We start from the raw sequence: 27,177 nt of genomic DNA, 5'->3' as shown, positions 1-27,177 counted from the left end.
TAGCTACCTCAAGTATCTGGGTTGTTTTTTGTTTTTAGAAATTTTAATTGAAGGGCGGGCACCACGGTGGAGGAGCTGCTTTCAGGGGTGTGGCAGGCAACCAACTTCAGGGAGCAATTCTCCCACTTAGAGAGCGAGAAGCAATGGAAGGTCCACATGGAATTCATCCTGTGTCACCTGTCCGACTACCGCGACCCACCCAGCATCTACCGCTGACTGGCCAGCTGCTGTCCCTCTCCATAGTCTGGGCCAGCCACTTCTTCCTGGGTTACAGTTACAACAAAGACCTTTTAGACAACGTGATGGAAATGGCTGATGACGTTGAAGTGGCAGACCAGTCACAGTTTACTACCGGAAGTGAATTAATGAAAAAGCATCAAAGCTAAGGAGGAAGAGTCATCACATTTTCATCACCAGCTGCAGACTGGAACAGGAGGCTGGCATGAATGCCCACATTGACAACAATGGCTCTTTTAAGCTCTTGGTATCACCAACGTGTAGGAAAGAGGCATTGGAATGGAAGAAAATCTTGTCTAGATTGGCGTTTTGAAAAGTCTCATTCTGGGACATCCCTGGTGGTCCAGTGGGTAAAGACTCCATGCTTCCAATGCAGGGGGCCTGGGTTCGATCTCTGGTGGGGGAACTAGATCCCACATGCATGCCACAACTAAAGATCCCGCATGCCGCAATGAAGATTCCATGCTGCAACTAAGACCCGGTGCAGCCTAGATAAAAAAAAAAAAAAAAAGTCTCATTCTTCCAGTAGCTATCATTCTAAAAGCATGCGTGGGTATTTATGTATTTATGAATCCTGCCCTCTTTTTTTTCAGTTTTTCAGTGTCTAAATGTTTGTTTAAAATGCCTGTTTATTTAAATGTTAATGTAATAATGGCAGGTGATGATTTTTACAGTTTGGATTTTTCAACAATGTACTTTTAACTGTGAAAAACATTTTAATTGAAGTATAATATATACATAAAAAAGCAAACAAATCATAAGTGTATGGCTCAATAAATTTCTCAATCTCTTTTGATCTGTAGTGTGGCGCTTTCCCTATTTTTTCCTTTGTACTTTGATAAGGAATGTGTTTGTCATGCAGTATTTCCCATGATTTATGCTTGGCTGATTGTTTCCGCCTGGTATTATTTAACATGTTCCTCTGTTCCTATTTCTTGTAAATTGGCCGTTGCCATCTAGAGGCTTATCAGATCAGGTCAATTTTGGGGCGAGACCATTTCATAAGTGCTGCTGTTTACTGGGTTGTCTCTTTCTCGGACCATCTTTTGAAGGTGGATGTGATTTTCACAAACAGGCAAAAGCCAGCCCTAGCTGAGTCTAGTAAGCAGGGTGGGTGATCAAGCTGGAAAAATGATGGTTTGAGGGGAAAAACAAGGTGTGATCAAGTAATGAATGATTTTCTTGTGTGGCTGGTAAACTGGCCCTGAAGGAAATTCCGAAACTGTTCCAAAAATGTGCTGTGCACTGGCAGCGTCAAATGCACAGCCACCGAGGGTGACTAACGCAAACGGAACAACAGTGACATTGATGGAGAAACTGTATGTTGGCTATAAAACCATCTTTGTTGTGTGGGTGGACATGCGTGCTGTCCTTCTCTAGTCATTAGCTCCTCTTGAGAACCCCTAAATGTCTCAGTGTGCATCACACTTGTGCTTCAAAGTTGGAGCTCTTGCCGAAACGCCAGATCCACTTGTCTTAGGTCCATCGAACAACTCGGACGTGTTGACAAGATGCTGCTGGGTCCCACCCAGCCCCTCCCCAGCCCTGGCGTTTGCCTCATCTGCATTACTCGGCGAGAATGTGGTCAGGGCACCGCAGAAGTCAACAAAAGATGAGGAAGTACGGGGAGCCTCCTGCGCCGATCAGACAGACCAGCTCGGCCCTGGGCACCCGTAAAGCCGGAAGGCCCCGGCTATTTTGATGCCTCGCAGACTTCCCAGTTCCAAGTCAGCGGAACGCCCCGGGGCCACTGCTGGACGCCCCTTTTGTGTCTCGGCAGCCTCCGCCCAGCTACTCGCGAGCCCCGCCCCTCACACTAGGCCCGCCCCGTGACGCAAATCTGGGTGCGGCCAAGCGCCTTTGGGCAGACCTGCCTTGCTTCTGGGCCGACGCCTACTCCGAGCTCCTCCCACGCCCTCCGGCCTGGAGTTGGCGCCTGCGCAGCTCGGCTCGGCCCAGGTTGTCACCCCTCCCCCCTTCCTAGCAACCGTCGTCTCTCCCGCCTCTGCCCCTCGGCCGCTTTCGCGCACGCGTACCCCTTCTCCCGGCCCCGCCCTCCCCGTCACCCGTAACAACCACAGGAGCCTCGCTGGGCCCCTCCGGCTCCCGCCCCACGGCCCACTCCCCGGAACCGGCTGCTGAGCTGCCGCCGCCTGCAGTGGAACGGCGACGGCGCCGCGGAGCCGCCGGCATGAGCACTCCCCGCCGCCCCGCGTCCCCGGCCCGGCCCTTCTGACAAGAGGTAGGCGCGCGTCTCCGTGGCGGGCTCCGAGCGCGCCCCCGGCCCGGCCCCTCCGGGAGGCGCGAGGCTCTCGCGTCCGCCTCCCCGCCTTGCCTACCCTTCCCCGGCCCCTCGGCTCACCCCGGCTCTCCCCGGCTCCCCCCGGCTCCCCGACACGGGAGCGGACTGTCTTCCCGCCCGCCTCCGGCCCGCCGACCCCCGCGCCGCTCCTACTGTATTGGTCGCCCCCTCCCCGCCTCCACCCGTCGATATTCCCACCCGGGACCCCTCCTGGGGGAAGCGGAGTTTGGGGTCCCAGCCGGCCTCTGGCGCACCTCCCCGGGTCGGCCGGGGCTGGGGGCCCGAGGGGCCGCCGCGGCGGACCCCCGGATCGAACGGAGGGCCCGGCTGCCCCTTGAGCCTGCTCGGGGTGGACTCACTGGGTCTGGCCATTGGCTAATTTTTAAGCACCGATTGTCATGCAGTAGAGGTTGCCCTGGTCCACGGTGCCACTTGGCGGTTGTAACTCCGGCTTCCCACGTAGGACGTTTCTTCGGACCAGAGCATCGGAAGCTGGGAACTGGCAGGAGTTCAGAAGCTGGTGAATTAGCAGGTTCTTGAGTGTAGTCGCTTTGGGTTCTGCCGGGCAGTGGAATCCCGAATGGTGTTACCGAGTCTTAACCGAGCATTACTTTTTTTTTTTTTTTACATTCTCCCCCCACCCCTTTTGATACCCCGTAATCACCCTCTCCTTCTGTGGGAGACAACCTAAAATTAATTTTCCTAATTAAAAATTTAAAAGGTTGTTGAATTCCTGCTGTGCACCGGCATTATCAGGTTGGCAAAACTAAATAGAACGCGGTCCCAGTGCACCAGGACCTGCCAGTCCCAGAATCAAGATTATAGAACACGGTCCCAGCGCACCAGGACCTGCCAGTCTCAGAATCAAGATTATAGAACACGGTCCCAGCGCACCAGGACCTGCCAGTCCCAGAATCAAGATTAATGACGGCATTCCAGTTGATTGTGGTGGATTCAGGAGTTTGTCTCTGAGTCTCATGATTTTAGAGCAGGAAGTCTTTCAAGATTATCTCACCCCAAACCTCGCTTTGCAGAGGTGGATCTGAGTCCAGGGGAAGTCAAATGACTTGCTTGAGGTCTCCCAGAGTTATTCTTTAGCAGTTTTCAGAGTGCCAGATATGGCTGTTTTCCGCCAGAACCTGTTCTCTCTGAGAGATATGCGAAACGTACCAGAGGAGGTTCCAGACCTGTTTAAATGTAATAATATAGGTAGGAATCTTATGATATAAAACGTATCTTCGTAAAGTTTTCTTTTTTTACAGCTAGACTTTGGACTCCTTGAGGATATTACATTTTGTACTTCTGAATATCCTCTCACCATATTCAGCATAAAATAACATTCTTAATGATTATCCTGCGCAGGACAGGTAGGCTCTTTGGATTTATTTTTCTTCCTCCCTTTTAAATAGGGAAGTGAAGTCCCATAGAGGACTCCAAATAAAAGTGTGTTTTCAGAAAAATCCAGGTAGGCTGGGGCCAGTGTGTAAATGTGTCCCTGGCAGGAGGATTCCTGACTTTGAAGTAGGCTTCAGCACTTAGTTGATTGCTTCCTGATATTACAGCTATTTGAGGCTGGAGAAGTCAGTGGAGCCTCTAGCCAGAGTGCTTGGTGGTGTCTCCGCCATTTGAAGATAGATCCCTGAAGTTGTCTTTTTAAAAAAAAAAAAAAATTAATTAATTAATTAAATTCTTGGCCGAGTGGGGTCTTAGTTGCGGCGTGGGGTCTTAGTTGTGGCATGCGTGATCTTTGTTGTGGTGCACGGGCTTCTCTCTAGCTGCGGCGTGCGGGTTTTCTCTCTCTAGTTGTGGCACACGGGCTCAGTAGTTGTGGTGCGTGGGCTTAGTTGCCTCACGACCCATGGGATCCTAGTTCCCCGACCAGGGATGGAACCCACCTTCCATGCATTGGAAGGCAGATTCTTTACCACCGGACCATCAGGGAAGTCTCTGAAGTTGTGGTCTTGCACTTAGAAAATGGGGATTGACAAGTTTCCTTTGAAAATAGCTTTTGAGGAATATCCCATAATTTGAGACACACTAGTGTTTTTTTCCACTTTTATTTTTGTGTGTCCTGGGCTTAATATCTTGAAGTGCCACCATTTTAATTTGGCTTCTAATGGAAGTTGTTGAAGAGAAAATGATTCAAGAACTAATTGTATGGGTTATCAGAATAATGGAATCATGACATTTCACTGCTGGAAAGGACCCAGGGCAGCCCCTGGAGAGGCGGTGAGGCAGGTAGGGCAATGGAGTCCTCCAGCCCTCAGACCAGAGCTGCTTCCCTCACTCCACTTGGGCTTTCCTCACCTTTTCTTACTGTCTTTATCGCCTTCCCTTGTCCTTCTATAATTAAGCCTCGTCTTTTGACTTTTGCGTGCATAGAATTACGACCCGCTGAGATTCCTTAGACTGTAGTATGTTGTGTAAATGCAGATTTAATTTTTTCCACATCATGTTTATTTATCACAAATGTTTGTGTTTTGCAGGTGTGAGAGGATTGCTGTTTTATTGCAATCATGGTGCAAAAATACCAGTCACCAGTGAGGGTGTATAAACACCCCTTTGAATTAATTATGGCTGTAAGTACTTTTCAGTTTACTCTTCAGCTTCTTATTTTTTTAGGTATTCAAATTTGGTGAGCTGTTGCTCCACTTTTATTTGTTCTGTTTTTATGCTTTTGAACTTTATCGAGTTTGTGAAATGTTTTTAAACTACAAGTTTCTGAAAATCAAAATCTGCATGTTTATTTTTAAAATAATTCACCTCAGGGTAATGTATGAATTTCAGTTAATTCTCCATTTGAAAACACAGAAGTGGGATTGTGACTCAATAATTCTTCCTCTGGATTTTGCTCTTTTTTTGTTTGTTAAAGTAGAAAAGGGATGTGGAGAGTGGTTTTTTCCCTCTGCTGCTCATTTAGATTATGGATGAATTCACCATATGGAATTGACACTATAGGATGGAGTTTAATTTACCAGATTCTAAAGACTCTGATGAATGAATTTCCTCCGCTAATATCAAATTCATGAGTCATATTAGAATTCTACAAATGGGGTAACTAAAGTCTTAATTTTCTTTGTTACTGCCTAAAGAGTTTGGTTCAAAATAAGCATTTCACTAGAGGCAAAAAAATCCCCCCAAAACCCAAAACAAACTTTTTGCCAATCCCTTTTAGATTAGTATAAGGTATTGTTTCCTTTCCCTTCTCTTTTGTGTTATTGTTAAGGTGTAATATAAGTGTATGTACAGGAAGATGCCTCTGTCGTGAAGTATGCCCTGATGAAAGTGTCAGTCTGAACCGCGATGAGAAACCAGAGCCTTCCAGCCCGATGAGTAGTTAGCCCCTACTCTGACTATGACACGGAGATGAATTTGTCTGTGTCTGTTCCGTGTATAAATAGAAACTCAGGTGGTTTTGCATATGGCTTCTTCCTGCTCAGCATTGTTTGTGAGATTTATCCAGATCAATTTAGTTTTGGAAAACAAAACAAAACTCAAGTCTTCTCAAGGGAACAATTTAGACTTAGGGCGTCTGTTTTTTAAATTGATGTATAATTTATAGACAGTGAAATGGTCACAGGTTTATAGTTTGATCAGTTTTGACTGAAGAGTGACACGCATCTCTGTCAAGATGCAGAACCTTTCCATCCGTTACCTCAGAAAGTTCCCTTGTGCCCCTTCTCTGTCAGGTGTGAGGTTTGGGTTTTTTGTTGTTGTTGGGGGGGGTACTCTTTAGTTCTGTATGTTCCTTCAATACTAGGACTGTTCAGTATTTTATGTCTAGGGCTTATCAGAAAGGCTTGCTTCCTGTTTGCATGTTCTGGGTGCTGGTTTGGCATTTGGTCACAAGGAGCAGAGGCCCACTCCGGCCTGAGAGCGGGTATTGTCGGTGGAACACATGCTGTGTGCAATGAGATCGCGCAGAAATCCAGGAATGCGAGCCGGCAAGGCTGAGCTCCAAGAGCCCCGCATGGGCGGGTGGTTCCTGGCAGCAGTTGTCCCCGGAACTCACCCCCCCCACCCCCGCCCCGGGCTCTGCCTCCTCCATCTGCCTCTCCCCCCACCACCACCAGGCTGCTTTGCTCTCTCCTGCCTTTCCCTCCCCTGCGCCTTCAGCTCCTGTGCTTTTTCAGCTGGTCATAACCCCTCTGGCTCCAGTTTGCCTTTGTGGCATTTCTTGTTGCCTTCTTTCAATTTCTAAGTGACCGATTCTTGTCACATTTCCTAGTTCAGATTCTAGAGAGACTAGATCTGGTCCTTCCCCCTGGGCCCAGGAAGTCGGTTGCTGGCCGGCCTGTGGGGCTTGGTCACCTATCCCTTTTCGGTTGGCAGGGGCTGGTGGCGCTGGGGGATTGGTGTGGGGCCGTGGAGGGCAGTGAGCCCGGGAGGTGCCCGGGAGTGGAGCGGGCAGGCCTGAGACTGGTGTCTTATGTTTTCCAGAACGCTAAGGACGATTTTAAAATCTTGATGCAACCCTGATCATTTGAGGCAAAGACTAATCTCTTATGCAGACACTAGCTTTAATAAAGAGGTATTTTGATTGTCTAATGTTCAGCTTCCTTATTTTCCTTTCTTTACAGTTTTCAAAATGGTACAGTTTGCCTTGCCACTGTTATGCATGGATTTACAGAAGAAATTGAAATTCTCAGCCACACCTCAATCTTTTAAAATTAACTGATTTTTCACTTGCTTTTGTTTTAAGCAGTAGTAAATTTTTTTTGCGTTGTTAGAAATTATTTTTTAATCTGAAAATGAAATGTTACCTTTTTCCTTCCAGAATTAGATACAGACTTGAATGTTCGTTAAACCTGTAGTGATTTTTGTGGTGCCACTTGCCGCTTTTCTGATTGTAATTGCACAACATAAAATCCTCAGTATTTTCCTTGCTCTGTTTTTTCTCTTGTTGCTGAAAAACAGTGGTATAAAAGAGTTACTCTAAAAATGTTCTTTTCATTTCATTCAGGATGAGCAAAGAGGTATATAGTTAATGCAAGAACGGAACTATAGCTTCAACAGAAATATTTTTGAGAACCTCAAAAAGTGATTGTGCTTCAGTAATCACAGCATGTGACAGTGACAGAAGTGTTCATCAGGTGATCAGCTTGTGGTATTGACAGGTGGATCCAGGTCCTAATTTACAGGGTCCTGTGATGACCACTGGCGGAGATGCTGTCGTTCACTTAAGGCCTTTGTTTTAACCAAGAGTTTTGTTGTAATTGAGCATTGCCAGGATATGCTGAGGTAGGAAGTGCCTGTGTCAGTAGGTATACAGTGGGTATCAAGTATGTTAATTGATTTTGATTGATTTAATGACAACTGATGATTTGTTTTGGGGTCAATATACTGGTAGAATTAAGAAATCATGCAAATGTTAATGGTAAACAAAAAGAATTGAAGTGAAGGTGTTTCAGGAGGCATTTGTGGCATCTGAGGGACATTCTGTTGTTAGATGTGAGCCCAGAAACAATTGTTGGAGCTTCAGTGAGTTGAGAAGTCCCCCAGCTCAGCCCCCTTTGAGGGTGAGGCATCTGAGCCTCAGAGAAGTTAAAGCTTCCACAGTTAGCTGAGGTAGAGAGTTCGGTGTTCTTTTTATCATAATGTGTATCCTGGAATGTGTTATGAGGGTTCTTGTCCTTGAAGACGTCTGTGACCTTTCCAAGCTCAACCAGAAACATTTCCTGGGGCTGCTCTGCCTGACTTGTGGGAGGAGAACTTAATCAGTGAAGAACATTCCAATGGATTGTGCCTTCAAGGATCTGTGGTCTCACCCAGGCCTAGTGAGGTGCCCGCAGAGAAGGGACTTAAGGTGGGAGGCGTGGTTCCGAGATGCTTGGGTTTGAGTGTTTCATTTTGAAATTTCTGAGGTAAAATACAAATTTTGAAACTTTGAGCTTTCTCCCTCCTAGTGTTCATGGCCCTTTCATAAAGGATACAGAGGGAGGACGAAGGAGAGAGAGTCCATGGAACAGAGTAAAGTGCAGAGGCAGGGGGTCGGGGCACGGGCCGAGGCCTCTGGGTCACAGTGGCGGGGGAGGCGAGGACCTGTCTCTGATCCTTTCCTCGCCTGGGGACAGCTGCCGTTGGGACTAGTTGGAGCGTGTGACAGGAGAGGCCCCACTGCTCTCTGTGACGTGCCACGAGTCGCTGCCTTGTCCAGCCCCGTTGCTAGTGGGCTTCCTGTCATCCGATGGATTTGGTCACGTCGCTCTCTCCTCTCCGCACCCGCACACTCTCCCTGTTCTCTCCATCCTGTCATCGTGCTCCCAGACCCCCTTGGCCATCTGTATCCCTAGCAGGTGCATCTTTTAGATTGTGCCCTCAAGTCACATCTCTGTCCCTTTCTCTCCTGAGCACCGCCTTCGGTCCAGCCTTTGGAGGGCGTGACCAGAGCTGTTATTTTCTTACTTACACATGCCTCCCTTTGGTCCGTACTGTGTTCTCCTGCCAGACACTGTTTCCACTTGTCAGCCCTCTGTTGAAGTGATGTCTCTTATCAGTCATATCCGTTCTAAACTGCTTTGCTTTTTCTTCAGGGCCCTCATGTCCTACCCTCTCTGTTTAAGCTTATTTCATAATTATGCAAACTTCCCAGCATGAATGTTTACCTCTATTCTGTGCTGTCCCTGTTTCCCACTCGGTGTCTTTTCCTGCCCCCACCCTTTCTTTTGACACTTCCTTCCCCACGTTAGATGCTCACCTTCCCCAGCTGTCTAATCCTACTCCTACTGGCCCACCCGCTTCCCTGATGCTGCTCAGAAGCCCTTCGCGTTTCTCTCCCTTTCCTCCGACTCCTCCTTCACGGTGTAGTCAGTGGCAGGTGATTAGTTTCTTTTATTCTCTATTTTGTATGTTCCTCGAGGGCAGAGGCTTTGTTTTTTCCCTTGTTCCCTCCAGCTTCGGTACCAAGCACATAGCAGGCACTCAGATATCTTTGATCAGCTGGTGTCTGTTTGTTCACTTGAGCTTTTCGTGTGAGGATATGGGAAGTGGATTTTTTTTTTTAACATCTTCATAAATTATGCAAAACCCATTTGACAAATTTCGTAGTAGTTTAAGTGATGTACTTTTACAAGTTGAGTAACCGTAAAGCCCTCTTTGCAAGCGTGTGGTTGCTGATTGAATGGCCCCCAGAACAACATTTGCTTCTGCTCTTTTCATTCTCTTGTTTGTTTTGTTCTCTGGTTTTTTCCGTTCATTTTCTCTTTCCTCAGATACCTCATGTCTTCCCACCAAGACTAGAGGATGAAGGGAGGAGAAAGATTTGATGTGATACTAGGTGCAGAGCTGGGCCCCGCTACAGACGTGCTCTGTAACCTAGTGTCTAGGCCGGTCACTAGTGGAGACTGTTGTGAGGACGTGATAGAACTAAGCAGACCACAGACGTGACGGTGGGTGAGGCAGGGCCTGGAAACATCCACAGCCTCCCCCATCCCTTTCTGACAGCCAGCCCCTGTCCCGCTCCCAAATACAAGGTGAAATGAATCAACAGAGTCATATGCTGGCATATAAACTCTGAATGTGTGTCTCTTTTAGATTAAATAGACATTTGTATTTATATTTAAGCTTTATTTCATCCGTTCACAGTTTATACATCAGGACAGCTGGGAAGATACGTGGGGGACCCCGGCGTAGGCTCGTGTATCGCAGCGCAGTCTGAGGGGAGCCTCACACCAAGGGCAATCAAGTTGGCTCTTTCTGGGGCGGTGGCGGGGGCGAGGTGCACAGAAATCCGAGCGGCAGAGTGCTTCCCAAGGAGGCCCCCCCATGCAGCCCTTTCCAGATTGTTCCTCTGTTGGTTGGGGTCCTGCCGGAGCCCGGCTTGCTCTGCCTTCTTGCTCCGAGGCGGCTGGCTGCCTCCTGAAGCCCCTGTGTGTTCACCCACCCCTTCCTCCGTGCCTGAAGATATCGGGAGCCCCAGTCCCCTTTCCTCTGATTTCGTTTTCTTCCTCTGACCTGAGTCCCATGCATATTGGGTTTTTACCTTTATTTCAGTTACGAAATATTTTCATTCCATCTTTTGCTTTTCTTTTCGAAGCACATCCTCTTCCTCTCATCCTAGATTTTATCCCTGGGCCTTTTTGTAGTTTCCAGGTTTCTGATGGTTAGGTGTGATGTTGAAATACATCTTTTTCATTAATTGAGGTATTGTTAGATCTTCAGTGAGCCTAATATGCAATAGAATTTGTTTTTACTCAAAGGAATAAGCAGTCTGCATTTTGGGGTCGCTAACTTTAAAACCAGTTTTATTCAGTCTAGGAGTGAAGGGAAATGGTCCAGTTTCTCTAATGTTATATTAAGGATCCTGGGCAGTTTTTAGTGGGGGAGATTGTACTCTTTTCATTTATCAAGTTTTTGAATGCCATAGTGTAAATGCTATTGCATTTAATCAAAGCTGGGATTGTAGTCAGACGTGCTTAGCTTTGAAAATGAGCAATTATAGTGTACTTCCATTGTACACTATTGTGTACAGAACCAGGCATTTTCCATTCTCTTAAACCCACTCTCCCAATACATTATGCACTCTGAATTACTTTTAATGTGCTAGGGTGAAGACAGTTATAGTTCAGTAGGAGATATTTCAAGAAGAAATAAAGCAGGATCTGATTCAGCTCCTTGCCTCTTTGATTTACCTGATTTTGTCTAAAAAACCAAACAGGTAAACCCTGTATTATGGAAAATTTCAAGCATACAGAAGTGGAGAGAAAGGTACCCATGGCCCAGCTCCAAAAGCATCAACATTTTGCCAATTTGTTTCATCTGCTCTCCCCACTTTTTCCCCCGCTGGTGTATGTAAAGCCGATTTCAGGCATCTTGTTAATTCATCCCAAAACACTTCAGCATGCACCTCAAACTATAAGGACCTTTTTCTTTTTAAAAGGTAACCTCCGTGTCATTATCCACCCGGCAAGAGTACTGATAATTCCCTGATGTCATCCAATAGCAAGTCCATGTTCAGACTGTCTCAGCTGTCTCAAACAATGTCTTTTTCTATTAAATTTAATTTATTTTTGGCTGCGTTGGGTCTTCGTTGTTGCGCGTGGGCTTTCTCTAGCTGCGGCGAGCGGGGGCTACTCTTTGTTGCTTTGCGCAGGCTTCTCATCGTTGTGGCTTTTCTTGTTGCGGAGCACGGGCTCTAGGCGTGCGGGCTTCAGTAGTTGTGGCACGTGGGCTCAGTAATTGTGGCAGGCCGGCTCTAGAGCGCAGGCTCAGTAGTGGTGGCACATGGGCTTAGTTGCTCTGTGGTATGTGGGATCTTCCCGGACCAGGGCTCGAACCCGTGTCCCCTGAATTGGCAGGCAGATTCTTAACCACTGTGCCACCAGGGAAGCCCCTTAAGCAATGTCTTTTTATAACTTGTTTGGATCGTGCTTCAAATAAACCTTTGTGTTTGGTTATTATGTTTCTTCAGCCTCCTCTGTTCCTTTACATCCTCCTTTTCCTTTGTTTCCTTTCCTGCCATGGCTTTGATACAGAAACTGGGTCACTTGTCCTTTTCAATTACCTTAACCTTTTGCTGATTTAATTGTTCATGACGGCAAATAGGCACAGGGAGTACACACAGGCCTCAGATCAATCAGTTCATCTACTTTTTAGCAGCTCTGTTTAAACATTCCCTGATAGAGATTGAAGTGAGTGGTTAAAACCGGCTGCTCCTTTTTTGTCCTGGTGATTATCCTTTGTAATTTTGAGTTGCAAATAGGATGCAAAACATTTTTTTCCCAAATTAAACTGGGTCTTTCCATTTATAGTTACTTTGTAACCCACTTCATTGATCCTACTGTTTATAGTGAGCAGTTGAAAGGAGTTAATTTATTGGCAGGTCTGATTAAGAGGGTTTCTATGTAGCGTCTGCTGTGAGCGCTTGGGGACCCCTGAGGTGGTGGGGGTGGCAGTGGTGCTGGCCAGTCCTTTGTTTGTGCTTCTTTCATTAGAGCCCCGGATAGGGATGTCGGTCTAGTTGGGGAAGTGCCCACAGAGAAATTCACTGAAGAGAGGATTTGCCTTGGCAGGTGTGATAATTGATCCTTCTACCTTGATTTTTAACCTGTGCGAGAGTGAAACTGACAATTTCATATACTTCTAGTGGAATAATTTTACATGTTGCAACAGAAAGCATGTATCGCATTACAGTTCTCTTGAAAGGTACAATTTGATGTTAGGAGTACTGGCCTTGTTTTTGTTTTTTGTATGTAGGTTTATGTAATTATCACTCTGTAAGATAATTGCTATATATATCGTGATATGTACTGAATCCTTTTTCCATTCCGAAGTCCGCCACGAGTATTTCATAGATCTCTCCTACATGTTTTTGCACTAGAGTATCCCTAGTGCATTGTTCACATGCATAGTGCAGATCTGAGTGATTGACAAGTGTCCGGTTCTAAATGTCTCGCATGTTTGATTAGACGGCTGGTGGTAGCTCTCTTCCTCTCGGGTCTCTGGCCCTCCCTCTGGTCGCCCTTGCTTTTGTTACTCCACCTACCTCCTTGCCTTCTTGGGTACAGATGGACTCTTCCTCTAATGATAACTTGTTTTGCTATTTTGAGACCCCCTAGTTGAATATTTTGTGTTTTCTGGACATCACAGGTGTTTTAATTGGTAATTATGCTATTTTAGGAATATCCGGCTCTCTCTCACCCTACATCTCTTCCTGGGCAGCCTCATTTAAACCCGTGGCTTCAACCGTCACTTTATAAACCAAAGCTCTGAAAGCTTATCTTAAGCCTACACGCAGGAGCTTCCAGATTTCCAGCCAGCTCCCTGCCAGGACATCTCCACCTGGCCATTTCAAGGCAGATTTAGTACCTCTGAAACAGAGTCCACACCTTCCTTCTGCCCCACAAAGAGCACACCAACAGAAAAAAGACACGCACATGCGCACACACACACACACACACACGCACACACACACACACTAAAATTCCTCTGAAAAGCTCTACTTTTCCTCCGAGCTGCTGCTTCTGCTGAGTGCCACTGCCACGTGCCCAACCCTCAGACCCAGAACCCAGACATCCCTGACAGCCCCCCTCCCCCCTCAGCCCTGGTGATGGCTGGACCCTTGCCCGTTGAGGAGGTCTTCTGACCTGGGTCTGAATCTGCTCCTTTGACCCTGTTGGCTCAGCCTCAGATCACAGCTCGTCCCTTCACGTCCAGGTCCCTGCAGTGACCTACGGGCTCTGCATCTCAACCCTGTCTCTCCCACCCGCTCTTTCTCAGGGTTGCTGCCGCCCAGTCTTCCAGTTGTACATCTGACCATGTCACTTGCTAGTTTAAAATTCTCAAGTGGCTGCACCTCACCTCCGAGACGAATTTGGACCCTTTAGCTCCATCCCGGATCCCTTCTCCTTCTACCTCTTAAGGTCTTCTCGTAGCCTCGTCTCCACAGGCGAGACCCTCACGTGCTCCCCACTCGAGTTCTGTAGGGTCACTGGCCGCTTCCCAAGTGTGCCATTCTGCTTCCTGGCCTTCGTGCCTGGAGGGCCTTTCTCCATCCTTCTCACTGGTCAGATCCTGTTCTCAGAGGAGTTCCTGCTCTGGGCTCTGGTGTCCCACTGTCACCTCGCCGGTCCCTGCCTTCCTGGGGTTGCTAGGCTTGTCACCTTCCCTTACACTCGAGCATCTTGAGGGTGGGAACCAAATGTTCTGCTTTTTACCCTGAGCATAGAGGAAGGCCCCAGAAATTGATGTGTCTAAAGAATAAGCGAGGGCTTCCCTGGTGGCGCAGTGGTTGAGAGTCCGCCTGCCGATGCAGGGGACACAGGTTCGTGCCCCGGTCTGGGAAGATCCCACATGCCGCAGAGCGGCTGGGCCCGTGAGCCATGGCTGCTGAGCCTGTGCCTCCAGAGCCTGTGCTCCGCAACGGGAGAGGCCACAACAGTGAGAGGCCCGCGTACCGCAAAAAAAAAAAAAAAAAAAGAATAAGCGAGTCCTGGGATGTGTGCTCTCGCTTCCTGCATGACTCTGCTTCTGGCAGTGAAAATTTCAACAAAAGGTCACATTGGAACATACTCTTTTGGTTGGATTTACTGCTTATACTTATATCATGTTTTGAAGGAATCTGATGCAAATTGGTTTTTGTAAGTAAAATAGAGTTTATGATCAGTGAACTGAAGCCTATAATTACTATAGTTGACTGACAAACGTGTCCTGGTTTATGTATCACTTGGTGTTTGAGTGGCTTTTTTCCCATAGCAATGAATGCCAAGTATATAAAAAATTTTGTTTCTGTGGTTCTACAGAACATAAAATTCATTTAAAAATTCTTGACTCTGATAGAATAGTATTCTAATTTTCTTTTTGAGATCTCTACAGGTTTAAACCTGAGAGGTTGGTGATGCATGACTCTTTTTTTTTTTTTTCGGTATGCGAGCCTCTCACTGCCGTGGCCTCTCCCGTTGCGGAGCACAGGCTCAGACATGCAGGCTCAGCGGCCACGGCCCACAGGCCCAACCGCTCTGCGGCATGCAGGATCCTCCCGGACTGGGGCACGAACCCACGTCCCCTGCATCGGCAGGCAGACTCTCAACCACTGCGCCACCAGGGAAGCCCTGACTCTTTTTTTCTTAATGAATAAGTTACTCTGTAACATAAGGTGGTCCTAATCATAAAATATGTGTTTTTCTTTTTGCTAGTTTAATGCCTATATATGTTTTTAAAAACCAAGTCCAGAACTAAAAGCTACAGGTACATATTTTAAGAAGTAAATTGATTTAAGAGATGGTTGCATTGCAGGATATATGCTATTAATATTGAGAAAGCTCTTCCCCAAATGCATGTTATCTTCATTTTACTGAACACAGAGTTGGTTTAGAATGCAAATTCTAACAGTTCTAGATTCTGATTCTCTACTGGATCAGGACTTCTGGGGGCAGGCCCAGCAGTCTAGTTTCACAAGCCCTGTAGATGGTTCTGATGCCTGCTCAGGTTTGAGGACCACTTGTTTAGATGTCCTTAATTTGGTTTGTAGTAAATGGAATAGGAAGAAAGGAAGTTGGTTTCAGTTATAACTTTTTTTAATTTAAAAATTTTGAAAGGATAGATTCTTTAACAGTTGTGTAACAGAGACTCTTGTTACATTTTGTTTTCTTTTGAAGGATTGAACGTACACTAAAAGGAGACTGTTTGCTTTGTGTGCTTCTCCAGACTGCTGTTCTTGAGTTTATTTAGTGATACCAAAATTATATTAACAAGCATGTGCTTCCTTGAACTGGTCTTAACTGAATTATTTGTATGGCTTTATTTGCTAATTTTCAGGTGGAGTAGATTTGTACTTTTTTTTATGTGGTAAAATATACATAACATAAAATTTACCATTTTAACCAGTTCCAAGTGTACAGTTCGGTGGTATTAAGTACATTCACATGTTGTACAGCCATCCACCGTCCATCTGCAGAACATTTGCATCTTCCCAAGCAGAAGTTCTGTCCCCATTGGACACTAACTCCCCCTCCCCCTCCCCCACCCCCAGCCCCTGGTACGCCCCACCCCTTTTCTACTTTCTGTCTCTATAGATTTGACTATTCTAGATACCTCACATAAGAGAAATTACACAACGTTTGTCCTTTTCTGACTTGCCTATTTCACTTAGCATAATGTCTTCACAGTTCATTCATGTTGTAATGTGTCAAAAGTTTTTTTCTTTTTTAAAGTTGAATAATCCCACGTATGCGTGTATATATAGATATACACACTACAATTTGTTCATTCATTCATCAGTGGACAATTGGATTGCTTCCACCTTTTGGCTATTGTGTTTACTGTACATTTTTAAAGTCTAGTTTTTGACTATTATGTCAACCAAAAATAAGTGCATATCTCTCTAGGTTTATTTTTTTGGTCTTTTATATTTGATAGATTCCAGATCCAAAAGACAAGTTCCTTGAGGAGTTCAACCACTGTATTTCATTCCACCTGTTCAAAATAGATCTTTAAAGTTACATCTCATGATTGCCACTGCTGTTAGTTTCTTAACAAAGAAAGAAGAGCATCTGAAAGTAGATGTAGAATGATGAGCTGGGGGGCATGCACTGAAGCAGAATGGGGGCTTCTGCCATAAAGGAAGGGAAGTGGTAGAGAAGAGAGAGAACCGAACACGTCAAGGTCTGTGAGGTACAACTTGTATCATAGGCGTTTAATAAGCAGTGCTTGATAGATATTTTCCTGATACAGTAACCCAACTCCTACTATTAGCCTACCGACAATAGATTTTTTATTCTGGTTCATGAGACCGGATAATATTTCCATGGCTTATTACATTCTTTTATGTGGGCAAACACATGGCATCTTTAAAAGCTGACAGCTGCAGGTCCCTGGAATATCAAATGCTCTTCTGAAGTCCACGAATTTATTTTTTACACTCTGGAAAGTAAAACAGTTCTCTGCCAAATACAGCTTAATTTGAAGAAGAATATGCAAAACTGCTATTTTTATTGTCACATATACTCAGTTTGCTCTCTATTAGACAAAAGATTTCATGGATTAGGAATATTTTTGGAAAATCATGGCATGTTTTGGATTCCGTTGGGTCACGGATCAGTCATGTGACTGTTTCAAAGACAAAAAACAAAGAGAAGAGAAACCCTTCATAGCACTCCAGACATTCTTGTTTGCCTAGGACTTAAGTAACTGTGGTCTGTGAAACATTTGACCTTCAAGATTTATTGACAGAGACAAGCTATCTTAAGTATAAAGATGTACTTAAAGATGTGTATACCTCTATTTTTTCTGACTATTATCCTTTAATTCTCTAACACGATTGGTTAATGTTGTGCTTTTATTTTTTTTATTTATCTATCTATCTATCTATCTATCTATTTATTTTGCGGTACGCGGGCCTCTCACTGTTGTGGCCTCTCCCGTTGCGGAGCACAGGCTCTGGACGCGCAGGCTCAGCGGCCATGGCTCACGGGCCCAGCCGCTCCGCGGCATGTGGGATCTGCCCGGACCGGGGCACGAACCCGCGTCCCCTGCATCGGCAGGCGGACTCTCAACCACTGCGCCACCAGGGAAGCCCTTGTGCTTTTATTTTGATAATTGAAAAAAATAAACACATTGAGATCATCTGGATACCTATCATATTCATAGCTAAGTGCTATTAGACAGTATGTGTTTTCTTTTAAGTTTATTTTGGGGGCACCAAACAGTACTTTTTTCTTTTTATTGAGGTATAGTTGATTTACAATGTTGTGTTAGTTTCTGGTGTACAGCAAAGTGATTCAGTTATACGTATATATATATTCTTTTTCATATTTTCCATTATGGTTTATTACAGGATATTAAATATAGTTTTCTGTGCTATACAGTAGGACATTGTTGTTTATTTTATATATAGTAGTTTGTATCTGCTACTCCTAAACTCCTAATTTATCCCTCCTCCACCCCCTTTCCCCTTGGGTAACCATAAGTTTGTTTTCTATGTCTGTGAGTCTGTTTCTGTTTCATAAATAAGTTCATTTGTGTCATATTTTAGATTCCACATATAAGTGGTGTCATATGGTATTTGTCTTTCTGTTTCTGACTGACTTCACCTAGTATGATAATCTCTAGGTCCATGCATGTTGCTGCAAATGGCATTATCTCATTCTGTTTTATGGCTGAGTAGTAGTCCATTGTGTGTGTGTGTGTGTGTGTGTGTGTGTGTGTGTGTGTGTGCGCGCGCGCATAAACACACACCACATCTTCTTTATCCATTCATCTGTCGATGGACATGTAGGTTGCTTCCATGTCTTGGCTATTGTAAATAGTGCTGTGGTGAACATTGGGGTGCATGTATCTTTTTTTTTTTTTTTGCAGTACGTGGGCCTCTCACTGTTGTGGCCTCTCCCGTTGCGGAGCAAAGGCTCCGGACGCGCAGGCTCAGCGGCCATGGCTCACGGGCCCAGCCGCTCCGCGGCATGTGGGATCTTCCCAGACCAGGGCACGAACCTGTGTCCCCTGCATCGGCAGGCGGACTCTCAACCACTGCGCCACCAGGGAAGCCCATCTTTTTTAAAAAAATTTATTTATTTATTTTATTTTTGGCTGCGTTGGGTCTTCGTTGCTGCTCACGGGCTTTCTCTAGTTGTGGTGAGCGGGGGCTACTCTTCGTTGCGGAGCCCAGGCTTCTCATTGCAGTGGCTTGTCTTGTTGTGGAGCACGGGCTCTAGGTGTGCGGGCTCAGTAGTTGTGGGGCACGGGATTAGTTGCTTTGCGGCATGTGGGATCTTCCTGGACCAGGGCTCAAACCCGTGTCCCCTGCATTGGCAGGCAGATTCTTAATCACTGCAACGCCAGGGAAGTCCCTATATGGATAGTTTGAATTTTATAATTGTATGAGTTTTTGCCCAGTTTGTTTGTACGTATTTAAGTAACATTATAGTAAAAATAACTGGTTAACATTAAAGGTCCAAGGAAACTTTTATCTTTTAAAAGGAGTTTGTACGTTACTCAAACCGTTTCTCTGAGATAGATTTTGCTACACTTTCATGAATCCAAGTCAGTTAGGTCCTTAAGTTGGGTTTTGTTTGACACTTAGCCAAGGTTGAAACCAACCAGAGGGTGGGGAGGGAGATAAACATTCACTTGAGTGACTTGTTGGCTCAACTGTTTTCAATGATAGTGGGCAGCCCTTTCGCACGATGGATCAGGAGTCACAGTTCTTTGACTTAAAATTGAGTATTGACTGGTGAGGCTGAGAATGGAAAATAGGGATAGCACTGTCTTCAGCTTCCGGGTCTGACTTAAATCTGTGGAAATTAACACAGCATAAACATTTTGATTCTGCTTTGTCACCATACAGGGGAATGGTGGGGAAAAAATATCTTTTTATGTTTTTGTGATTCTCATGGTCATGTTTGTTTTTCATGAAGGAAATCTTAGATTGTGAATGGCCCTCAAATACAGCTGTATCATGTTTTTAACTTAAAGCTTTTAAGGCAATTTCGTTGGAGAATGTTAGTCATGTAATGGGAAGGCAAAATAGGCCCGGATGCCACAGGGGGATGGGAAACAATTTCAAAACGAGTTCTGCCTGCAGAAGTCTTCTTGTCTTATCTCCTGGAGGGGACTGGTAGGGCATTCCTCTGTGCTAGGCCTTGAGCACGTCGTGGGCAACCGGACAGCATACAGCCCCTTGAGGAGACCTGGTTGCCTGGGCCCCTGTGCGCAGACGGGGGTCTCACAGCTGAACCACCGTTTAAGAAACACTTAAAGAACGTCTAAAAGACCTAAGAATAATGACGAGCATGTATTGGGTGCTGTATGCCAGTATCTCATTCATTGCTCACACTGGCTTTGTGGGGTAGGCTCTTCTCCCCTCTCCTCCCCCCCTTTTTTGAGATATAATTGATATATAACATTGTATTCATTTAACAATGTAATGATTTATGTACATATTGTGAAATGATTACCCTAAGTTTAGTTGACATCCATCGCCTCACAGTTACACATTTTTTTTCTTGTGATGATAACTTTTAAGATCTCTTACCAACTTTCAAATGTACAATACAGTATAGTTAACATCCCCAGGACTTAACTTAGCTTATAACTGGAAGTTTGTACCTTTGGGATAGGCTCTTCTCTTAATCCACTTTACAAATGAGAAAACTGAGATTTAAATTGCTTGCCAAGTAACCATCCCTGCCCTGGCTGCCTCTCCCACTGACTGTGGTGCAGACAGCCCAGGTGGCATGGCTCTGATCCGGTTGCATGTAAGCCCAGACCGCCTGCAGCTGGCTCGCCTCCAGGCAAACCCGATCTCGCCCCTCCGCAGGCAGCGCTCAGGCCCTTGGCTTTCCTGATTTTGGACAGGGCGAGTTTGCAGTCTTTGCTTTGAAGTTCCTCCCCAGTCGTCTTCCCCAGCCTCATTCTCCCTATGATCTGTCTGTGTCTGACCTGGTTCGCAGCTGGGCAGTATGTTTTCGCCCTAATGCTCCATCTTTGGTGGCTCGCAGCCTTTCTTGCTCTTTTCTGTAACAGAAGGCTGGCGCTTGTAAGTGGTACCACTGAGATTCAAATCAAGGCCTGGTGATACTCCAGCCCAGGCTCTCTGTTGGCTCTGCTGTGTAGCTCCTTGGTTTGTGTCTGAGTCCTGAAGTGACAGTGCTGGAGGAGAGGAGGGAAAGGGCGCTGTTGTGTAGCTGAGGTGAATACCTGGTAATTGGGTGGCAGGGGTGGCAGGGAGGGAGTGGACGGCAAAGTTGCTAGGAGCTCTGAGTTTAAAATAGCGTGAGGCCGTGAGTGCTGGCGCCCTCGAGTAGTCAGTTGTGCAAGGTTACCCAGAGAAGGCTTTTGTCCTTGGAACAGTAGATGACGTTCCAGGATTGTGGGGACAGCAGTCTGATGTTTACGTTCATTCAGGCCATGATGGGAGCTGAGTAATTCGTTTCCTGACACGAGTTCTTTCCCTTCCAAGTATACTGTGTTTCTTCATTCTGTGGAAAACGTTAATACCATTAGCGTTAAGCCTGATTCAGGGCTACCTGTAACCCTAGCCTTTCAGAGAACACCTTGTTCCTCAGCAGCTCCCCTTCCCCCCACTTATTTTATGAAAGTTCTCTTCCCAGCTTTGGTCATTTGTCTTTGGGGCCATATTTTCTGCTTCTAGCAACTGAGTATAGTATATTTAGCGAATTAATGAGTTATACAACTAAATCCATGTGTTTCTTGTATTTCATATTACAGAGGGAGTATTTCACTCGGTGCCTAAATTGAAATAGTATCATTTCTATCTTCATCCCCTCTTGGCTTTTTCTTTTCCTTAAAGAAGGAAAGAGACCTATATGATATTACTTACACCTAGTTCCTTTTTTTTTTTTCAGTTGGCTAATTATAAACTTAAAATAATTAGTTTCCAACCAAGCCTCATGATATTTACATCCTGTGTTTTTAGGGCCATGGAGGATATAATTATAATCTTAGCTTGGTGAACACATGGGTTTTGGGGGTGCATTTTCAAAGTATAATAGAGAAGGTAAATGTCAAATGAAAATGTTTAGTTTTTAAAGCCATTCACATTAGAAATTTCCCTTCCTCTTTTTGTGCAGAGCCAAGTTGGTTCCTGGACTGTGGGTGGCAGTGTCTTTGCTTAGTGATCACTTTTGTCTTCTTTGAGAAGTTTGTGCGCAGCCTGGAACGGTAGCTACATTTTTTGTACTTATTCTGTGTCAGGGCTGCTAAACACTCTACATTTTCTTTTTTTAATCTTCCATAATTCTGTACGTTAAAGAAGATGAAGAAACTAAGATGAATTGAAGATGAAGAAATTGAGGCTCATTGAAATTGAGTAGCCTTCCCAAGGCCCTCTTCTGATGGTAGGACTGGGCTTGAAGGCGGGTCTGCTCTCCCAGGGCCTGTGCTCTGAGACATGACGTTGCTCTGGGACACGCCTGGGTTCAGATCCCGGGATGTGACTTCTCTCTGCCTCTGTTTCCTCATTTTATTTTATTTTATTATTATATACTTTAAATAAATTTATTTATTTAATTTTGGCTGGTTGGGTCTTCATTGCTGCGTGCGGGCTTTCTCTAGTTGTGGTGAGCGGGGGCTACTCTTCATTGTGGTACACGGGCTTCTCATTGTGGTGGCTTCTCTTATTGCAGAGCACGGGCTCTAGGCATGCGGGCTTCAGTAGTTGTGGCGCACGGGCTCAGTAGTTGTGGCACATGGGCTCTAGAGCACAGGCTCAGTAGTTGTGGCGCACGGGCTTAGGTTCTCCGCAGCATGTGGGATCTTCCCAGACCAGGGCTCAAACCCGTGTCCCCTGCCTTGGCAGGTGGATTCTTAACCACTGTGCCACCAGGGAAGCCCCTGTTTCCTCCTTTTAAAGTGGGGAGAAACTTGTTTCACAGGAAGAGTCTGCCCAGTACATGCGTTAATCTTCATGAACCTGCTTATGGTGCGGCTGTGGGGAGGCAGTGCTGGCTCCTTCCCCCTTGCCCACCTTCCATTCCTGCGTCCCTGGTGCCTGCTCTGCAGTGCCTGTCATGGGCACTGGAGGGAATGTTTGTTGAATAAATGATGTTACGAATTTCTCTAGGTTCTTCTTAGAAGAAGTTTTTTTCTTTTTGTTTTTTTTATACCACAGGTAGCTAATAGGCTTTTACCTTTGGCCAAGGTGTTACTTGATCCCTTTCTCTTTTTTTCATGTTTAATAGATTTTAGAGCAGTTTTAGGTTTACAGAAAATTGAGCAGGTAGTACAGAGTTGCTATATGCCCCTCTACAGCTTCCCCTATTATTAACATCTTGCGTAGTGGGTTTGTTTTAATTGGTGAGCCAGTGTTTATACGTTATTATTAACTAAAGTCCACTGTCTACATTAGGATTCACTCTCTGTTAGTACAGGCCTGTGGGTTTTGACAAATGTATAATGTCACGTGTCCACAAGGACAGTGTCCTACAGAGTAGTTTCACTGCCCTATAACTCCTCTGTGCCCCACCCCTTCGTCCCTCCCTTCTCCCATCCAGCACTGGCAGCCCCTGGTCTTTTTATTCTCTCGGTAGTGTTGCCTTTTCCAGAGCGTCAGATAGGTGGGATCATACATTCTGCAGCCTTTTCACACAGGCTTCTTTCATTAAACAATAATCATTTAAGTTTCTAGCACATCTTTTTGTGTCTCGATAGCCCATTTCTCTTTATTGCTGAATAAGACTCCATTGTGTGGATGTACCACACACTGTCTGTTTATCCATTCACCTTTCACAGGACATCTTGCTTGCTTCCAGTCTTGGGCAATTGTGAATGAAGCCTTTATGCCGCGTTCCTCTTCACTTAACCTTGAGCTTTCCAGCTGTGCTGATGATGGCGCGTCAAGCTTCTCTATCAGGAAATACTGGTCACTATTAGAAATGCTTCCCTGAGTTGGCCTGCCATTTAAAACTATATGTGTTTATGTTTTTATTGCTTTTTCCAGCTTTATTGAAGTATAAATGACAAATAATAAACTATATGTTTTAAAAATACATAGTTGGATAAGTTTTGACATATGTATACCTGTGAAACCATCACCATAATTACGATAGTGAACATATCCATCACCCCAAAAGTGCTTTATGTCCCTTTGTAATTTCTCCCTCCTTCCCATACCAACACACCTCCACCTCCAGGCCACCACTGATTTGCCTTTTGTTACTATAAATTAGTTTGTATTTCCTAGAGTTTTACGGAAATAGAATCATAACCTTTTTTTTTTGTCTAGCCTCTTTGATTCAGCATAATTATTTTGGATTCATTCATTGTGGATGAAAGATAGTTCATTACATTGTATTGCTGAAGAGTGCTCCATTATTTGTATACATTGCAGTGGAAAACATAGGCATTAAAAAGAGATAATACTTTTTCATTCAGTAGTACCTTTCTAATATTTTAGATGTTAGAATCAAGAGTAAAACCTATCATTTATTTTCAAGTTAGGATTAATATTTGTAAACTAGAAAACAAAGGGATACTTTTCAGTTGGTAAACCAAAAAAGAAAAAAAAGAAAGAAAGAAAAAACCAGTTACTGAGGTTATATTCTAGGCAGAAAACAAAACTAGATCTTTAACTCTTGGGGAGCTAGAGAGGGAGGGATACAGTGGGTAAAGTTGGGGGAAGAGTTGAACAGGAAGGGAGCATGCAGGGGCGGGAGGTGTGGCTTCCAGAGGCCACACCTGGGAGGGGCAGGGCCGGTGGCCTGACAGTGGTCCCTCTGCCCCCAGAATCTCTTCACAAAAGGCCTTTGAGCCACCTCGATCAGCTGTCCTTGAAAGAATTAGCTGATGTTTACCTGTAAGTTGGCTTTATGATTGGTGTGCGTTCAGAGGCTGCCTGTTTTTTAAAAAATTTCCCTCTGATGCCAGAAAAGTTTTAATTAAATAGGTAGCGCAGCCTTCTATTCTGCTTCTAGACAAAAGGCTTTAATTAAAAAAGCCTAGTTGATCAAACAGATTTGAAACTCATACTAGATTCATTTATCAACAAGTACGAATGACTCTTGGGTTTCATGGAGAGAAGAAATTTATCATAAGACTTATCATTTTGGGCATGTGCCACCACAGCCTTACAGACGTTCTAAGGACAGTAATGAGGACAGAGATGTGTGGTTGTCAGGTCAGCATGTTTGCTGCAGATTTAAGTTATTCATGGTGAGTCAGTCAAGAAGATCAGAGCAACTCCTTGAACTTGAAATGTGGCCAGTGAGACTGAGGGACTGAATTTTAATGTTATTTGCTTTTAATTAAATTTAAATAGCCGCATGTGGTTGGTGGCTGCAGGTTATAGAAGAGATGGTTCTGGAGCACATCTGTTCATTGAGTGGAATGGTAGGAGTTACCTTCATTATTCACATTCATTCTTTCCTCTCCCCTCCTCCCCACTTTCTTTTCTGGGTTAAATGTACATAGTCCAATTTGTGTATGTAAGTTAGATGTGCATTTGTTGGGACCCCTCTGTATAACGGAGAACAGATAAGTACAAGTACAGTAAGTGACAGTCCATTGGTTTTTTAGTCCTTTCTATTTTATTTCAAGTTTCTGTCCTTCACAATTTTGACTGGTTGGCATTTAAAATAACTCTTGAATTTTTGTGAGAAAATAATTAAATGGAAACTGTTACAGTTAATCTCTTAGATCAGGAGTGGGTACACGATGGCCTGCTGTCTGTTTTTGTACACAAGCTAAAAATCATTCTTACATTTTTTTAGCGGTTGGGAAAAATTCAAAAGACTATTTTATGACATGTGAAAAGTATATGAAATTCAAATTTCAGTCTCTAAATACAGTTTTATTGGAACCCAACTGTACTCAATTTGTTCACATATTGTCTGTGGCAGTTTCTGTCCTCAAAAGGCAGAATTGAATATTTGCCACAGAGACTGGCGCAGAAAGCTGAAGGTATTTACCATTTGGCCCTTCACTTACGGCAAAGGTTTGCCCACCCCTCTCTTAGATTTTTGAAGGCTCTTATGCAGAAATTGGAAACTTAACATGAACACCGGACCCTTTGAAAGTTTGATAGTAGAGGATAATCACTTGGATTGAAGCTCATTTGTTTGCATTTTGAATAATGTATTTATAGGCAGAGGGATTTGTGAATGAATGAATAAAATTTAAAGCACTTGGAGCCACAGTTCCCAAACTGTGTTCTGAGACACCCCGGAGCACGCCAGTGCTATGGGATATTTTTAATTTTTGAGGAAGCACAGTGATGCTCCACATTTCTTAAACACTGCAGACTCCTCGTTCAAGTAGTTCACGGTTTCAGGATCGCACTGCATTTCTTTTGATGGTGTCATATCTTGGTGAAGCTAGGGTTGCAGCGGTTGCTGTGCTAAAAGGCAAGTGCCACAGAGGAGTTGGTGTCCAACAGGAAATTGGGGCAGCAGTGTGGCTCCAGCTTGATTCTTAAGAGGCGCGCACACCCTCAGGTAGTTCTGGTCATTTAAGAATGAAACAAAAACATCTTTTCCTTCAACTTAAGTGCGTTATTTCTTTCAAATGCTTACTAAGTTATTAAGACACAAATGCTTTTTAAATTGTTTGGACCTAATAATCTAATAAAAGGTATTTCTTTTGGCCTTGGGGCACTGTGAAAAAGTTGCTGAGATTCCAAGGGTGCTGTGAACCGAAATTTGGGAACCTCTGACACAGAGCACCAAGTGACAGTGCTTTAAAGGACAGATGACCCCAGATAAGCCAGTCAGAAATGTCATCAATGATTATCTTTGAGAAAATAAACCCGCTGGAAGTATGGAGCCCCCAGGCTATTGACTTAGATGTCGATCTTGAGATCTTTCAGAAAGTGACACAGTTGGACGAGTGTGGGTGGCCGTAGTTTCCTAACCTAAATTAACGTGCAGAAGATGCAGTTAATCAAGCATACTGATTACCCTTTGAGTTTTATTTGAAAACCCAGTAACTTTGTCAGTCTATTAAATTGTGTTAACAAAAGTTTGCGGGTGGTCTTGCCTGGAAATTCTTGAAGAGGAACACATTACAAGAACTTTGAGGTACAGTATTCTGGAAGGCCTCGCTAAGTCACGGCTTTCACGATACAGCACCCACATATGTGTTAGGTTTGGCAAGGAGAGAAGGGGTAATGTCTGCTCCGTCTTCCACCAGGGCCCACCTGAGACTGGCTTCCTGTTGTGCATTGTATCTAAAGCAAGAGCCCTGTGCTAGTCTTGCTTTAGCCAATGTAAACAAGCCAGTTTGTAAGCAGGTTTAGATGATTCTTTTTCTTCTAAGCAGAATTCTTTGTTTTCCTACTTGTTTTGACCTCATAGCGATGACTCAGATACTTAGATGCCATGGTACTTTTTGCTGAACATTATAAAATATTAACATGTAGACATTTCCCATGAACCAGGAACAGTTTGTTAGCAGGACACGTGACTGTCGTATGTGCAGTGTAAAATCACAGCCACAATTCACTGTATGTTGCAGGGAGAGTTCAGGGGGTGGCGGGCACTGTCCGATTATACTTTATGGGTGACGTCCCAGTTCTTTGCTAATATTTGCCTGCTCCTCTGTTGTACCCACTCCTTTGTTTCTTTGCTCACTGATATTTTTTTTTTTGCCGGGGGGAGGTCATGAACTAGTGCTTGTTTCTAGGACCCAAAGGATTAGGAAAATTTGTGGTAGAAAATCTTAAAATGGGGGCTTCCCTGGTGGCGCAGTGGTTG

General features: G+C 44.7%; 1 protein-coding gene and 1 pseudogene across 4 annotated transcripts in view; both read left to right on the top strand.

Annotated features, from left to right (window-relative positions):
- The window catches only part of LOC149746796 (XRN2 binding domain-containing protein 1 pseudogene), a 48,377-nt pseudogene extending 26,379 nt beyond the window's left edge, over nucleotides 1-21,998 (top strand). Inside the window, exons 3-5 of the transcript XR_016389086.1 lie at nucleotides 52-2,479; nucleotides 3,802-5,118; nucleotides 9,751-21,998. The product of XR_016389086.1 is annotated as an XRN2 binding domain-containing protein 1 pseudogene (transcript). The remainder of the gene's footprint in view (nucleotides 1-51; nucleotides 2,480-3,801; nucleotides 5,119-9,750) is intronic.
- Nucleotides 2,393-27,177, top strand: part of SEC14L1 (SEC14 like lipid binding 1) — a 51,969-nt gene continuing 27,184 nt past the window's right edge. The window contains exon 1 of one of the 3 annotated variants that reach the window (XM_089901633.1): nucleotides 2,393-2,479. Coding sequence is in view for 1 of the 3 variants with exons in the window: in XM_089901631.1 (XP_089757757.1) it covers nucleotides 5,056-5,118 (63 nt within the window). In the remaining 2 variants the exon portion in view is untranslated. Of the gene's footprint in view, nucleotides 2,480-5,031; nucleotides 5,119-9,927; nucleotides 10,012-27,177 lie in introns of those variants that run through there. The other 2 variants (XM_089901631.1, XM_089901632.1) reach the window with 2 other exon arrangements.

The sequence above is a fragment of the Delphinapterus leucas genome, chromosome 19, assembly GCF_059928025.1.
Source record: "Delphinapterus leucas isolate spDelLeu-1000000601 "Yukka" chromosome 19, BTC_Dleu_Yukka2, whole genome shotgun sequence".
NCBI classification, from domain to species: Eukaryota; Metazoa; Chordata; class Mammalia; order Artiodactyla; family Monodontidae; genus Delphinapterus; species Delphinapterus leucas.
The sequence above is the reverse complement of the archived record's forward strand: the minus strand, read 5'-3'. Positions and strand labels throughout refer to the sequence as shown.